Source organism: Scyliorhinus canicula, chromosome 16 (genome assembly GCF_902713615.1).
Source record: "Scyliorhinus canicula chromosome 16, sScyCan1.1, whole genome shotgun sequence".
NCBI classification, from domain to species: domain Eukaryota; kingdom Metazoa; phylum Chordata; class Chondrichthyes; order Carcharhiniformes; family Scyliorhinidae; genus Scyliorhinus; species Scyliorhinus canicula.
The window spans coordinates 144,629,468-144,643,027 of NC_052161.1; the positions used below are offsets into that span (position 1 = coordinate 144,629,468).

Genomic DNA, 13,560 nt, shown 5'->3' on the forward strand with positions numbered 1-13,560 from the left:
GCCGCTGGCACTCCCGCGCACGAGCGGACTTCCGCCGTCCCGAGGAGTCCCTTCGGCCCCGGCTGGCGTGGTGCCAAAGACCCTGCGCCAATCACTCCGGCGCGGGCCTAGACCCTAAAGGTGAGGGCTTGGCCGCTAAAGGTGCGAAGGATTCTGCACCTTTGGGGCGGCCCAACGCTGGAGTGGTTCACGCCACTCCATCCCGCCAGGACCCTCCGCCCCGCCGGGTAGGGGAGAATCCAGCCCCAGATAATTAAATTTACAACATCAATTTTTATTCAATGTTTATCGAGCAGCACTGGAAAATGAAGGAAAAGTTAATAGTTGCCTCAGTTCCTGAAAATAAAGCAACTGGTTTCAACATACTTGTGTACTATTCCTTTAAGGGATATGAGCTTGACATCACGGGAAAGAAAATATGTCATGCGATCCAATTTTAATTTCACTTTTATTTTTAATCAGTGCTTACAATACAGAACTTTGCAGCTCTGGGTGCTTCAAGCATTTTCCTTCGGTATAAATGTTCACATGTGCCTAGTCTAAAAGTTGAACCTGCAATGCAGGTATAACACCAACCCCGGATTCCCAACACAAGTAAATTAACCAATAATTTGCATATAGTTTTGAAGATCTTTTACCTTTGACTTCTCCAATGACTTAACAGATTTGTAACTAAAACACAAAATAAAACTTTATTTGTAACAAGATAAGACATGTGATAATTAGAACAGAATATCGGCCAGCTAACCAATTACTCCGCCCCCTCCCCTTTGACCCTCCCACCTTGAAAACAAAGACACACAGGGGGGAAAGTCATTTTCAAAAATTCATTGGAGTCTGGAATGGTTCCTACAGATTGGAGGGTAGAAAATGTAATCCCGCTATTCAAAAAGGGAGGGAGAGAAAAAACAGGGAACTACAGACCAGTGAGCCTAACACCAGTATTAGGGAAGTTGCAAGAGTCCATTATCAAGAATTTCATAGCATAGCATTTGGAAAGCAGTAATCAGACAAAGTCAGCGTGGATTTACGAAAGGGAAATCATGCTTGACAAATCTACCAGAATTCTTTGAAGATGTAACTAATAGAGTTGACCAGGGAGAACCGGTGGATATGGTTTACTTAGACTTTTAGAAGGCTTTCGACAAGATCTCACAGAGCAGATTACTATGTAAAGTTAAAGCGCATGGGATTACCGGTAGTGTCTTGAGATTAGTTAGAAAGCTGGTTAGCAAAATGGAAGCATTGGAATAAATGGGTCTTTTTCTGATTGGCAGGCAGTGGCTAGTGGGATACCGCATGGATCAGTGCCAGGACCCCAACTGTTCACGTTATATATTAATGATTTGGTCAAGGAAACTAAATATTATCTCCAAATTTGCAGATGATATAAAGTTGGGGGGGGGGGGGGGGTGAGCTGTGAGGAGGATGCAGAGATGCTTCAGTGGGATTTGGACAGGCTGAGTGAGTGGCCACATGCATGGCAGATGCAGTATAATGTGGATAAATGTGAGGTTATCCACTTCAGTAGCAAAAATTGAAGGCAGATTATTATTTGACTGGGTGTAAATTGAGAGAGGCGGATATTCAGCGAGACCTTGGTGTCCTCGTGCATCAGTCGCTGAAAGTAAGCGCGCAGGTACAGCCGGCAGTAAAGAAGCCAAATGGGATGTTGGCCTTCATAGCGAGAGGATTTGAGTACAGGAATAGAGATGTTTCACTGCAATTGTTTAGGGCATTGGTGAGGCCACACCTGGAGTATTGTGGGCAGTTTTGGTGGCCTTATGTGAGGAAGGATGATGTTGCTATGGAGGGGGAGCAGCGAAGGTTTACGAGGCTGATTCCTGGGATGGCGGGACTGTCATCTGAGGAGAGACTAAATCGGTTAGGATTATATTCATTGGAGTTTAGAAGAGTGAGAGGGGATCTCATAGAAACGTACAAAATTCTAACAGGATTAGACAGGGTAGATTCAGGAAGAATGATCCTGATGGTGAGGGAGTCCAGAACTAGGGGGGTCAGTGTTTGAGGATAAGGGGTAAACCTTTTAGGACTGAGGTGAGGAGAAATATCTTCACCCAGAGAGCGGGGAATCTGTGGAATTCAAGGCCACAGAAAGTAGTTGAAGCCAAAACAATGTCTAATTTCAAAAAGAAATTAGATACAGCTCTTGGGGCTAAAGGGAGCAAGGGACACTGGGGGAGGGGGGGGGTGCATAGGCGGGATCATGGTACTGAACTTGACGAACAGCCATGATCCTATTGAATGGCAAAGCAAGCTCAAAGGGCCGAATGGCCTCTATGTATTGTTATGGGCCAGGGTTTATAGAACCCCAAAGGGTATCATGGAGTTCACCTGACCCACAACTTTTAATAGATTGTAGTATGGGGAGCACACGGCCCACTCTACAGGTGTGGTACAGCAGAAATGGAAAAGTATTTTTAAAAGCAAAACAATGTTTATTCTCTGAAATGAAATGAAATGCAAATCGCTTATTGTCACGAGTAGGCTTCAATGAAGTTACTGTGAAAAGCCCCTAGTCGCCACATTCCGGCGCCTGTCCGGGGAGGCTGGTACGGGAATCAAACCGTGCTGCTGGCCTGCTTGGTCTGCTTTAAAAGCCAGCGATTTAGCTGAGTGAGCTAAACCAGCCCCTGAAGTTAACCTTTTTAAAACATACAGTGAATATCTTAGCAACCATTAATTCAAATACAACCCCCAAAGAATACAACACTAAGTAATGCTTAATAACTTCCCAAACAACATCCAGAAGACAAAAGAAACACCTTTTAACAGAAGCACATTAGGTTTACATTCACTACTGAGAACATTTATAATTCTGAATTCACCAAATGATCAAGAGATAGTCTTTTGATGGCAGAGAGAACAGCAGTACACCTGCTCCGTCTGGCTTCAGCTCCAACACTGAAATCAAAACTAAAGCACACCCTGCAGCAAACAGCCTAAAACAAAAGTAAAAAGCTGACAGACAGCCCAGCTCCACTCACACTCTGACATCACTGATAAACACCCATTTCTTCGAGGTACATTTCTTCAGCACCCATTTCTTAAAGGTACTCTCACATGACACCAAGAAAGCACAACAACGCCTATACTTCCTCAGGAAACTAAGGAAATTCAGCATGTCCACATTGACTCTTCCCAACTTTTACAGATGCATCATAGAAAGCATCCTATCGGGCTGCATCACAGCCTGGTATGGCAACTGCTCAGCCCAAGACCGTAAGAAACTTCAGAGAGTCGTGAACACCGCCCAGTCCATCACACAAACCTGCCTCCCATCCATTGACTCCATCTACACCTCCCGCTGCCTGGGGAAAGCGGGTAGGTACGAGACTCCCAAACGACCCTCTTATGGACTGATCTCTCCAAGCATCTGCTCCACTGAGCAGTACTACATTCCGTATGCTTTACCCGATGCCTGTGTCTACGTATTTACATTGTGTATTTTATGTTTGCCCTATGTGTTGTCTTTTCATGTACAGAATGATTTGTCTGGACTGTACGCGGAACAATACTTTTCACTGTACCTCGGTACATGTGGAAATAAACCAATCCAATCCAATCACCTCCAATGTAACCACAGCCTCGCTTAAATGTGGAGGCCAAAACTTTGTACAATTGTGGCAAGATTTCCTTATTCCTGTTCACCAATCTCCTCACAATAAAGGCCAGAGCACCATTTGTCCAAATTTTACCTGCAGCAGGTGCACCTTAACCTTCTGTGTTCCTCGTGCAAGCTCGGTGTGTCTTTGCAGAGCAGCACAAACATGTTTCACACATTTTTAAAAAAATTAGTATTTCTGTTCTTACCAAAAAAGTGAATACGTTTACATTCTACATTTTCCAACTTTATACCAAGAAATACAAATCTGAAGTGAAACTGAAATTGGAATGTTTCCCTACCGCTTGGATGGATGATGATCTCCACAGGCTTGTCAAAGGTGTGTTCCTCAGCCAATGTGATCATTACACTCGAAGCACAGAATGCTGAGGGGTCGGCATCAGCCCGGATCGAGTGAGTCGGACTTTCCACACCTGTGGAATGGTAACATTCATGGAAAATTACTTTTCACTGTACCTCGGTACACGTGACAATAAACAATTCAATCCAATCCAATGGAAATGATTGACAATTATACCATTAACAGATAGATGTGCATTTTTATAATGCCTTTCTCAACCTCAAAACATCCAGGTTAAGGAATTTTCATTTGCATTTACTGTTGTAAAGTAGGTAACGTGGAAGCTAACTTCTCTCAAAATAACGGAGATACTGAGCAGATATCTGCTTTAATGATATTAGTTGAGAGATAAATAACATCCAAGGCCCTGAAATGGGGCACGGAATATTTTACACTGAGTGGGCAAACATGCTTTGTTTAACATTTCACCGGAAAGACAGAACATTCAAAAGCGTAACCTTAAAGGAATGAGGGCTATAATATATGGAATCAACATAGAACCTCTATAGTACAGAAGGCCATTCAACCCCTCAAGTTTGCACCGACCCTCCGAAAGAGCACTCTACTGAGGCTCAATCCCCAGCCTATCCCCATAACCCCACCTAACATTTAGACACTTCAGGGGAATTTTAGCCTGGCCAATCCACCTAACCGGCACATCTTTGGACTGTGGGAGGAAACCGGAGCACCCGGAGGAAACCCACGCAAACATGGAGAGAAAGTGCAAACTTTGCACACAAAGTGACCCATTGTGGGTCCTTGGTGCTGTGAGGTAGCAGTGCTAACTGTGCCATCCATACAAGAAATTTATTTAAAAATACTTTTCAGTAAAACCTACAGCAAGCTGCATTCTCAGAGAAAAATTTAACCCAAGCATGTACATCAATGTGGCATTGCTAACATATCTCAAAGTCACAATCCTAAAAGATTTTGTAATGATAACCAGCACTAAAGTACAATGCTACATTGGAGAAGTAAAACCACAATCACATAAAAGGACCACAAAGTCCCAAGTCTTACCAGAAGGATGTGGAGGCTTTAGAGAGGGTGCAGAAGAGATTTACCAGGATGTTGCCTGGTATGGAGGGCATTAGCTATGAGGAGCAGTTGAATAAACTCGGTTTGTTATCACTGGAACGACGGAGGTTGAGGGGCGACCTGATAGAGGTCTACAAAATTATGAGGGGTATAGACAGGGTGGATAGTCAGAGACGCTTTCCCAGGGTACAGGGGTCAATTACTAGGGGCATAGGTTTAAGGTGTGAGGGGCAGGGTTTAGAGGAGATGTACAAGGCAAATTTCTGACTCCAGAAGTGTAGAAGATTTTAGTTTTGACAGGCAACATGGTCGGCGCAGGCTTGGAGGGCCGAAGGGCCTGTTCCTGTGCTGTACTTTTCTTTGTTCAAGATAGAACCCCCCCTCCCCCTCACCTGGTGATACCCACCCACCCTGGATCGTCAGAGGCTTTTCTCCAGGGTAGAGGGGTCAATTACTAGGGGCATAGGTTTAAGGTGTGAGGGACAAGGTTTAGAGTAGGTGTACGAGGCAAGTTTTCTTTACACAGAGGGTAGTGGGTGCCTGGAACTCGCCTCGGAGGAGGTGGTGGAAGCAGGGACGATAGTGACATTTAAGGGGCATCTTGATAAATACATGAATAGGATGGGAATAGAGGGATATGGACCCCAGATGTGTAGAAGATTGTAGTTTAGTCGGGCAGCATGGTCGGAACGGGCTTGGAGGGCCGAAGGGCCTGTCCCTGTGCTGTACTTTTCTTTGTTCTTTGTTCTTTTTTTTGTTCTTATTATCTTACTGAGAGAAGGCATTGACCAGGCAGCTGAACCAACATGACCATTATTCAAAAATAAATTCAGAAAACAATTTCTCAGAAATTGACTGGGCTTAGAGGGCCAATTCACCTGAGGTTGTCTGTGGGCTTGCGGTAAAGCGAAGTGCTGAGGTGACCGTCCTTGATGGAGATCAGTGTGTCCAAGAATGCAACAGAGGGCAGATCCAGAGGGCAGATCCAGCAGAGGGCAGCAGAGCAGAGCTTCTGATTGGCTGTTCCGGGGAGATTTGCATACGTGCAGTGCGGTCAGCGTAAGTTGAAGGTGTACCTGCGCAAGTGACCTGAGGAGTTCGAGTGAAGGCAAGCATCCAGCAGAGGGCAGCAGAGCAGAGCTTCTGATTGGCTGTTCCGGGGAGATTTGCATACGTGCAGTACGATCAGCGTAAGTCAAAGGTGGTTTGTGAAGGGGCTGTTCTCGAGTGACAGCTTTACCCGAAACACTACTTACGTAGTGTCTCCCACCCATCCTCCTCCTCTACCCAAAAAAAAAAGTTCTGTCCGTCGAATTGCTAAACTAACAAGTTTTTTTTAAAAAAGTTTTTAATTTTCAGTAGTTGGGAAGTTAGTTCAGTGGGAATGAAGGCTAGGGCAGTTGAATGTTCCTCCTGCAGAATGTGGGAGGAAAGAGTCACCTCGAGTGTCCCTGCTGACTACATCTGCGGGAAGTGCACCCAAGTCCAGCTCCTCGAGAACCACGTTAGGGACCTGGAGCTGGAGCTGGATGAACTTCAGATCATTCGGGAGGCGGAGGGGGTTATTGAGAGGAGTTATAGGGAGGTAGTCGCACCTCAGGTAAAAGAAGAAGGTAGATGGGTTACCGTCAGGGGAGGGAGAGGGAACCGGCAGGCAGTGCAGGGATCCCTTGTGGTCGTTCCCGTCAATAACAAGTATACCGTTTTGGATACTGTTGCGGGGGACGACTTACCAGGGGTAAGCAATGGGGCACAGGTCTCTGGCACAGAGTCTGTCCCTGTTGCTCAGAAGGGAAGGGAGGAGAGGAACAGAGTACTTGTCATTGGGGACTCCATAGTTAGAGGAACAGACAGGAGGTTCTGTGGGAACGAAAGAGACTCACGGTTGGTGTGTTGCCTCCCGGGTGCCAGGGTTCGTGATGTCTCTGATCGTGTTTTGGGGATCCTTAAGGGTGAGGGGGAGCAGCCCCAAGTCGTGGTCCACATAGGTACCAACGACATAGGTAGGAAGAGAGATGGGGATTTGAGACAAAAATTCAGGGAGCTAGTGTGAAAGCTGAGAGCTAGAACAAACAGAGTTGTTATCTCTGGGTTGTTACCCGTGCCACGTGCTAGCGAAGTGAGAAATAAGGAGAGAGAGGAGTTGAACACGTGGCTAAAGGGATGGTGCAGGAGGGAGGGTTTTGGTTTCCTGGATAATTGGGGCTCATTCTGGGGTAGGTGGGACCTCTACAAACAGGATGGTCTTCTCCTGAACCAGAGGGGTTCCAATATCCTGGGGGGGAGATTTGCTGGTGCTCTTCGGGGGGGTTTAAACTAATTCAGCAGGGGGATGGGAACCTAAATTGTAGTCCCAGTGTACAGGATGTTGAGAGTAGTGAGGTCAGGGATAGGGTTAAAAGTTTGAAAGAGGGCACTGGCAAGCAAGATGCTGGTTTGAAGTGTGCCTACTTCAACGCCAGGAGCATCCGGAATAAGGTGGGTGAGCTTGCAGCATGGGTTGGTACCTGGGATCTCGATGTTGTGGCGATTTTGGAGACATGGGTAGAGCAGGGACAGGAATGGTTGTTGCAGGTTCCAGGACTTAGATGTTTCTGTAAGAACAGAGAAGATGGTAAAAGAGGGAGGGGGGGGGGGGGTGGCATTGTTAATCAAGGAAAGTATTACGGCGGTAGAAAGGACGTTTGAGGACTCGTCTACTGAGGTAGTATGGGTCGAGGTTAGGAACAGGAGAGGAGAGGTCACCCTGTTGGGAGTTGGCTATAGACCTCCGAATAGTTCCAGAGATGTAGAGGAAAGGATTGCAAAGATGATTCTCGACAGGAGCGAGAGTAACAGGGTAGTTGTTATGGGGGACTTTAACTTTCCAAATATTGACTGGAAATACTATAGTTCGAGTACTATAGATGGGTCAGTTTTTGTGCAGTGTGTGCAGGAGGGTTTTCTGACACAGTATGTAGACAGGCCAACAAGGGGCGAGGCCACATTGGATTTGGTACTGGGTAATGAACCCGGCCAGGTGTTAGATTTAGATGTAGGTGAGCACTTTGGTGATAGTGATCACAATTCGGTTATGTTTACTTTAGCAATGGGCAGGGATAGGTATATACCGCAAGGTAAGAATTATATCTTATTGTTGTCGAGCAAGGGAACCGTGGTTTACTAAGGAAGTTGAAGCACTTGTCAAGAGGAAGAAGAAGGCTTATGTTAGGATGAGACATGAAGGCTCAGTTAGGGCACTTCAGAGTTACAAGTTAGCCAGGAAGGACCTAAAGGGAGAGTTAAGAAGAGCGAGGAGAGGACACGAAAAGCCGTTGGTGGATAGGATCAAGGAAAACCCTAAGGTTTTCTATAGGTATATCAGGAACAAAAGAATGACTAGAGTAAGATTAGGGCCAATCAAGGATAGTAGTGGAAAGTTGTGTGTGTAATCAGAGGAGATAGGGGAAGCGTTAAATGGATATTTTTCGTCAGTGTTTACACTGGAGAAAGACAATGTTGTCGAGGAGAATACTCAGGTTCAGTCGACCAGGCTAGATGGAATTGAGGTTCACAAGGAGGAGGTGTTAGCAATTTTGGAAAGTGTAAAAATAGTTAAGTCCCCTGGGCCAGAAGGGATTTATCCTAGGATTCTCTGGGAAGCTAGGGAGGAGATTGCAGAGCCTTTGTCCTTGATCTTTATGTCGTCTTTGTCGACAGGAATAGTGCCGGAAGACTGGAGGATAGCAAATGTTGTCCCCTTGTTCAAGAAGGGGAGTAGAGACAACCCTGGTAATTATAGACCTGTGAGCCTTACTTCGGTTGTGGGTAAAATGTTGGAAAAGGTTATAAGAGATGGGGTTTATAATCACCTTGAAAAGAACAAGTTGATTAGCGATAGTCAACACGGTTTTGTGAAGGGTAGGTCATGCCTCGCAAACCTTATTGAGTTTTTTGAGAAGGTGACCAAACAGGTGGATGAGGGTAAAGCGGTTGACGTGGTGTATATGGATTTCAGTAAGGCGTTTGATAAGGTTCCACACGGTAGGCTATTGCAGAAAATAAGGAAGTATGGGATTGAAGGTGATTTAGCGGTTTGGATCAGTAATTGGCTAGCTTAAAGAAGACAGAAGGTGATGGTTGATGGCAAATGTTCATCCTGGAGTTCAGTTACTAGTGGTGTACCGTAAGGATCTGTTTTGGGGCCACTGCTGTTTGTCATTTTTATAAATGACCTGGAAGAGGGTGTAGAAGGATGGGTTAGTAAATTTACAGATGACACAAAGGTCAGTGGAGTTTTGGATAGTGCTGAAGGATGTTATAGGATACAGAGGGACATAGATAAGCTGCAGAGCTGGGCTGAGAGGTGGCAGATGGAGTTTAATGCAGAAAAGTAACAGAGTACTGGGCTAATGGCAAGATTCTTGGTAGTGTAGATGAACAGAGAGATCTCGGCATCCAGGTACATAAATCCCTGAAAGTTGCCACCCAGGTTAATAGGGCTGTTAAGAAGGCATATGGTGTGCTAGCCTTTATCAGTAGGGGGATTGAATTTCGGAGCCACAAGGTCATGCTGCAGCTGTACATAACTCTGGTGCGGCCGCTCCTGGAGTACTGCGTGCAGTTCTGGTCACCACATTATATGAAAGATCATAGATCATAGATCATAGATCATAGAATTTACAGTGCAGAAGGAGGCCATTCAGCTCATCGAGTCTGCACCGGCTCTTGGAAAGAGCACCCTACCCAAGGTCAACAACTCCACCCTATCCCCATAACCCAGTAACCCCACCCAACACTAAGGGCAATTTTAGACACTAAGGGCAATTTATCATGGCCAATCCACCTAACCTGCACATCTTTGGACTGTGGGAGGAAACCGGAGCACCCGGAGGAAACCCACGCACACACGGGGAGGGTGTGCAGACTCCGCACAGACAGTGACCCAAGCTGGAATCGAACCTGGGACCCTGGAGCTGTGAAGCGATTGTGCTATCCATAATGCTACCGTGCTGCCAGGATGTGGAAGCTTTGGAAAGGGTTCAGAGGAGATTTACTAGGATGTTGCCTGGTATGGAGGGAAGGTCTTACGAGGAAAGGCTCAGGGACTTGAGGTTGTTTTCGTTAGAGAGGAGAAGGCTGAGAGGTGACTTAATAGAGACATATAAGATAGTCAGAGGGTTAGATAGGGTGGACAGTGAGAGTCTCTTTCCTCGGATGGTGATGACCAACACGGTGGGACATAGCTTTAAATTGAGGGGTAGTAGATATAGGACAGATGTCAGAGGCAGTTTCTTTACTCAGAGAGTAGTAGGGGTGTGGAACGCCCTGCCTGCAGCAGTAGTAGACTCGCCAAATTTAAGGGCATTTAAGTGGTCACTGGATAGACATATGGATGAAAATGGAATAGTGTAGGTCAGATAGGCTTCAGATGGTTTCACAGGTCGGCGCAACACCGAGGGCCGAAGGGCCCGTACTGCGCTGTAATGTTCTATGTTCTATGTTCTAGAATTTGGAGAATAGTCCATGGTGAGTCTGATGGTGGGATGGAATTTATTGATCTCATCGTGTAGTCGTTTCAGTGATTCTTTGATTCTTGATGGACACACTCATCTCCATCAAGGACGGTCACCTCAGCACTTCGCTTTACCGCAAGCCCACAGATAACCTCACGATGCTCCACTTCTCCAGCTTCCACCCGAAACACATTAAAGAAGCCATCTCCTATGGACAAGCCCTCCGTATACACAGGATCTGCTCAGATAAGGAGGAGCGTAACAGACACCTACAGACGCTGAAAGATGCCGTCGTACAAACGGGATATGGCGCTCGACTCATCGATCGACAGTTCCAACGCGTCACAGCAAAAAACCGCACCGAACTTCTCAGAAGACAAACACGGGACATAACCAACAGAGTACCCTTCGTCGTCCAGTACTTTCCCGGAGCGGAGAAACTATAACATCTTCTTCCACCCCCCACCATCTGGCCTGGACTTGCAAAATCCTACCAACTGTTCTGGCTTGAGACAATTCTCTTTAACCTGGGATCACCCCCTATCTCTGGATCTGTAATGATTTGATTACCTGCAAATGCTCGCATTCCAAGCATTGTCCAGCATCTCTGACTTTGTCTATATAAATGTTTCTGGAACATACCTCGCCATTCACCTGAAGAAGGAGCTGCGCTCTGAAAGCTCGTGTTTGAAACAAACCTGTTGGACTTTAACTTGGTGTTGTAAGCATTTCTTTGCTAGAAATGTGTCTTCTAGATTTGGTTTTGATTTTTTTTCCTAGATTCAGAAACTTTTTGCACTCTCTGCCGTCCACACGTCCAAATAGATTCTTGAGGGGCATCATAACTAAACCTGACTCCGCAATTCCAGAAGGTGGAAGAAAACTCGAAAACACCCTCAAAAGAAGTGAAACTTACAACCAGCTGGGAAGGTGGATGGTAAATTAGAGTCAGCCCTATTTCCCATATCATCCTTAGCAAATTAGCCCCTGCAAACTAAACTCACTCAGGATCATTCTTGCTTCTAGTTACACACAATTGTTGTTATGTACAGAATAGTTGAGGGCCTCACGGTAGCATGGTGGTTAGCATCAATGCTTCACAGCTCCAGGGTCCCAGGTTCGATTCCCGGCTGGGTCACTGTCTGTGCGGAGTCTGCACATCCTCCCTGTGTGTGCGTGGGTTTCCTCCGGGTGCTCCGGTTTCCTCCCACAGTCCAAAGATGTGCGGGTTAGGTGGATTGGCCATGCTAAATTGCCCGTAGTGTAAGGTTAATGGGGGGATTGTTGGGTTACGGGTATACGGGTTACGTGGGTTTGAGTAGGGTGATCATTTGCTCGGCACAACATCGAGGGCCGGAGGGCCTGTTCTGTGCTGTACTGTTCTATGTAACTTCTATGAATGGAAAACCAATCACACACTCACCCTGAATCAAAAGTTCTCATCACTTCAGTTCATCTGACCTGACAAAGGACTGGAAATTTTTCTTTCTTTGAGAGTGGGACTAATAACCTTTCCGATATCAGAATTGTGTTTTAATGGAATGGTTCTCCCAGGAAAATGTTTAGGTGGAGCAAGTCATGCATTCAATCATGATTGGTTATTCAAGAAGTCACATTGTTGGAAGTTGCTTATATTAGAATTCCATTTGCATCAATTCAACGAATCCCAAATCCACCTCAGCAACTCCTTCAGTGAGACCCTGGCTCCAATATTTACAGAGAGGTGGAAGGGATTGGGAGAAGCCAGAAGAACTCGATAAAGCTGGGACAGAAATACCCCATCAAGCTTCACGGTAGAATATCATTAATGTCAGATAAATTATGGATATTTACTCTTTTAAAATAAAACAAATAAAATCATCAACTAATCGATGGTGGGCGGCAGCCACTGACAATGCAGTGCAGCTCCCTCAGGGCCCTCTGGTCATAAAGGCTCACTGGCTATATTACAACTCAGTCAAGAGACAAGTTCACTTCTATCCACAGGATAGGACATGGATGCAGCCAACATTTACACACTTTCTGCCACTTCGTGGCTGGTTGTTGCACAATCAATTTTATCCTTAATAATTGAACAGAAAAAGTCAACAATTGTTGCATTTTTAAAAAAACATTCACACAGATATACATTGAACACAGGGACATTACTTGTTCAAAAATACCAACACCCCTTCTTCTCACCCCCAATTTTAGATAGGAGGTAGGAGGGTGCAAACTACCAATGACAGACCACACGCCCCATCCCCTGCATCATCATCCACACACCCCCTCTGTCCCAAACATTAATACATTCTGCAAAGCAACAAGAATTCTTTACTTGTAAACATAAAATGCTTTATATTCTGACCTGCCAGTAAGCAGGGAGCTCTGATTTCAAGATGGAAACTAAAGTCATACGTGGTAGGATTGGTAACCTCATCATCCAGAAGCTTTGCCAAGCAGAACAGGTTTCCATTCTGGTCCTGATGGTTGAAGCCACATCGATGTCTGTCTTTGCTGGGAATAGTATGCAGGAAAATATCAATAGCTGGATATTGCATTCAATATTTTTTAAAAATAGATTCAAGTAAAGTTTTCCTTGTCTCCTGTAAAGTCTCCGGCAGGCGACCACTCGGAAGCAATGACTGTTTTGATTTATTCCCCTTGCAATTTACAGCTCCAATTCTCCAACACCCGGGCCGGGGGATTTATGTCCCAACAATCCTCGGAAGGAGGGAGGGGGAGGGGGTGGGGTGGGGTAGAGGGGTGGGGGAATCAGGGGGGTAATGGGGGTGGGGAATAGGGAGGTGGGAGGGTAGGGAGGTAGTGGGGGTGGGGGTAGAGGAGATGGGGTAGGGGTGGGGGGGTAGGGAGGGTAGTGGGGGTGGGGAATAGGGAGGTGGGAGGGTAGGGGGTAGTGGGAGCGGGGGTAGGGGAGATGGGGGTAGGGGTGGGGGTAGGGAGGGTAGTGGGGATGGGGGTAGGGGAGATGGGTTAGTGGGAGTGGGGTAGGGGAGATGGGAGGGTACGGGGTAGTGGGGGTAGGGGAGATGGGGTAGGGG

General features: G+C 46.2%; 1 protein-coding gene across 2 annotated transcripts in view; it reads right to left on the bottom strand.

Moving 5' to 3' along the window:
* vwa5b1 (von Willebrand factor A domain containing 5B1) overlaps positions 1-13,560 on the bottom strand; it is a 218,079-nt gene that overhangs the window by 167,111 nt on the left and 37,408 nt on the right. For both annotated transcript variants that reach the window (XM_038773086.1, XM_038773085.1), the window contains 2 exons: positions 12,867-13,015; positions 3,928-4,059 (listed from right to left, as the gene is read on the bottom strand). In XM_038773086.1, coding sequence (XP_038629014.1) covers positions 3,928-4,059; positions 12,867-13,015 — 281 coding nt within the window. The remainder of the gene's footprint in view (positions 1-3,927; positions 4,060-12,866; positions 13,016-13,560) is intronic.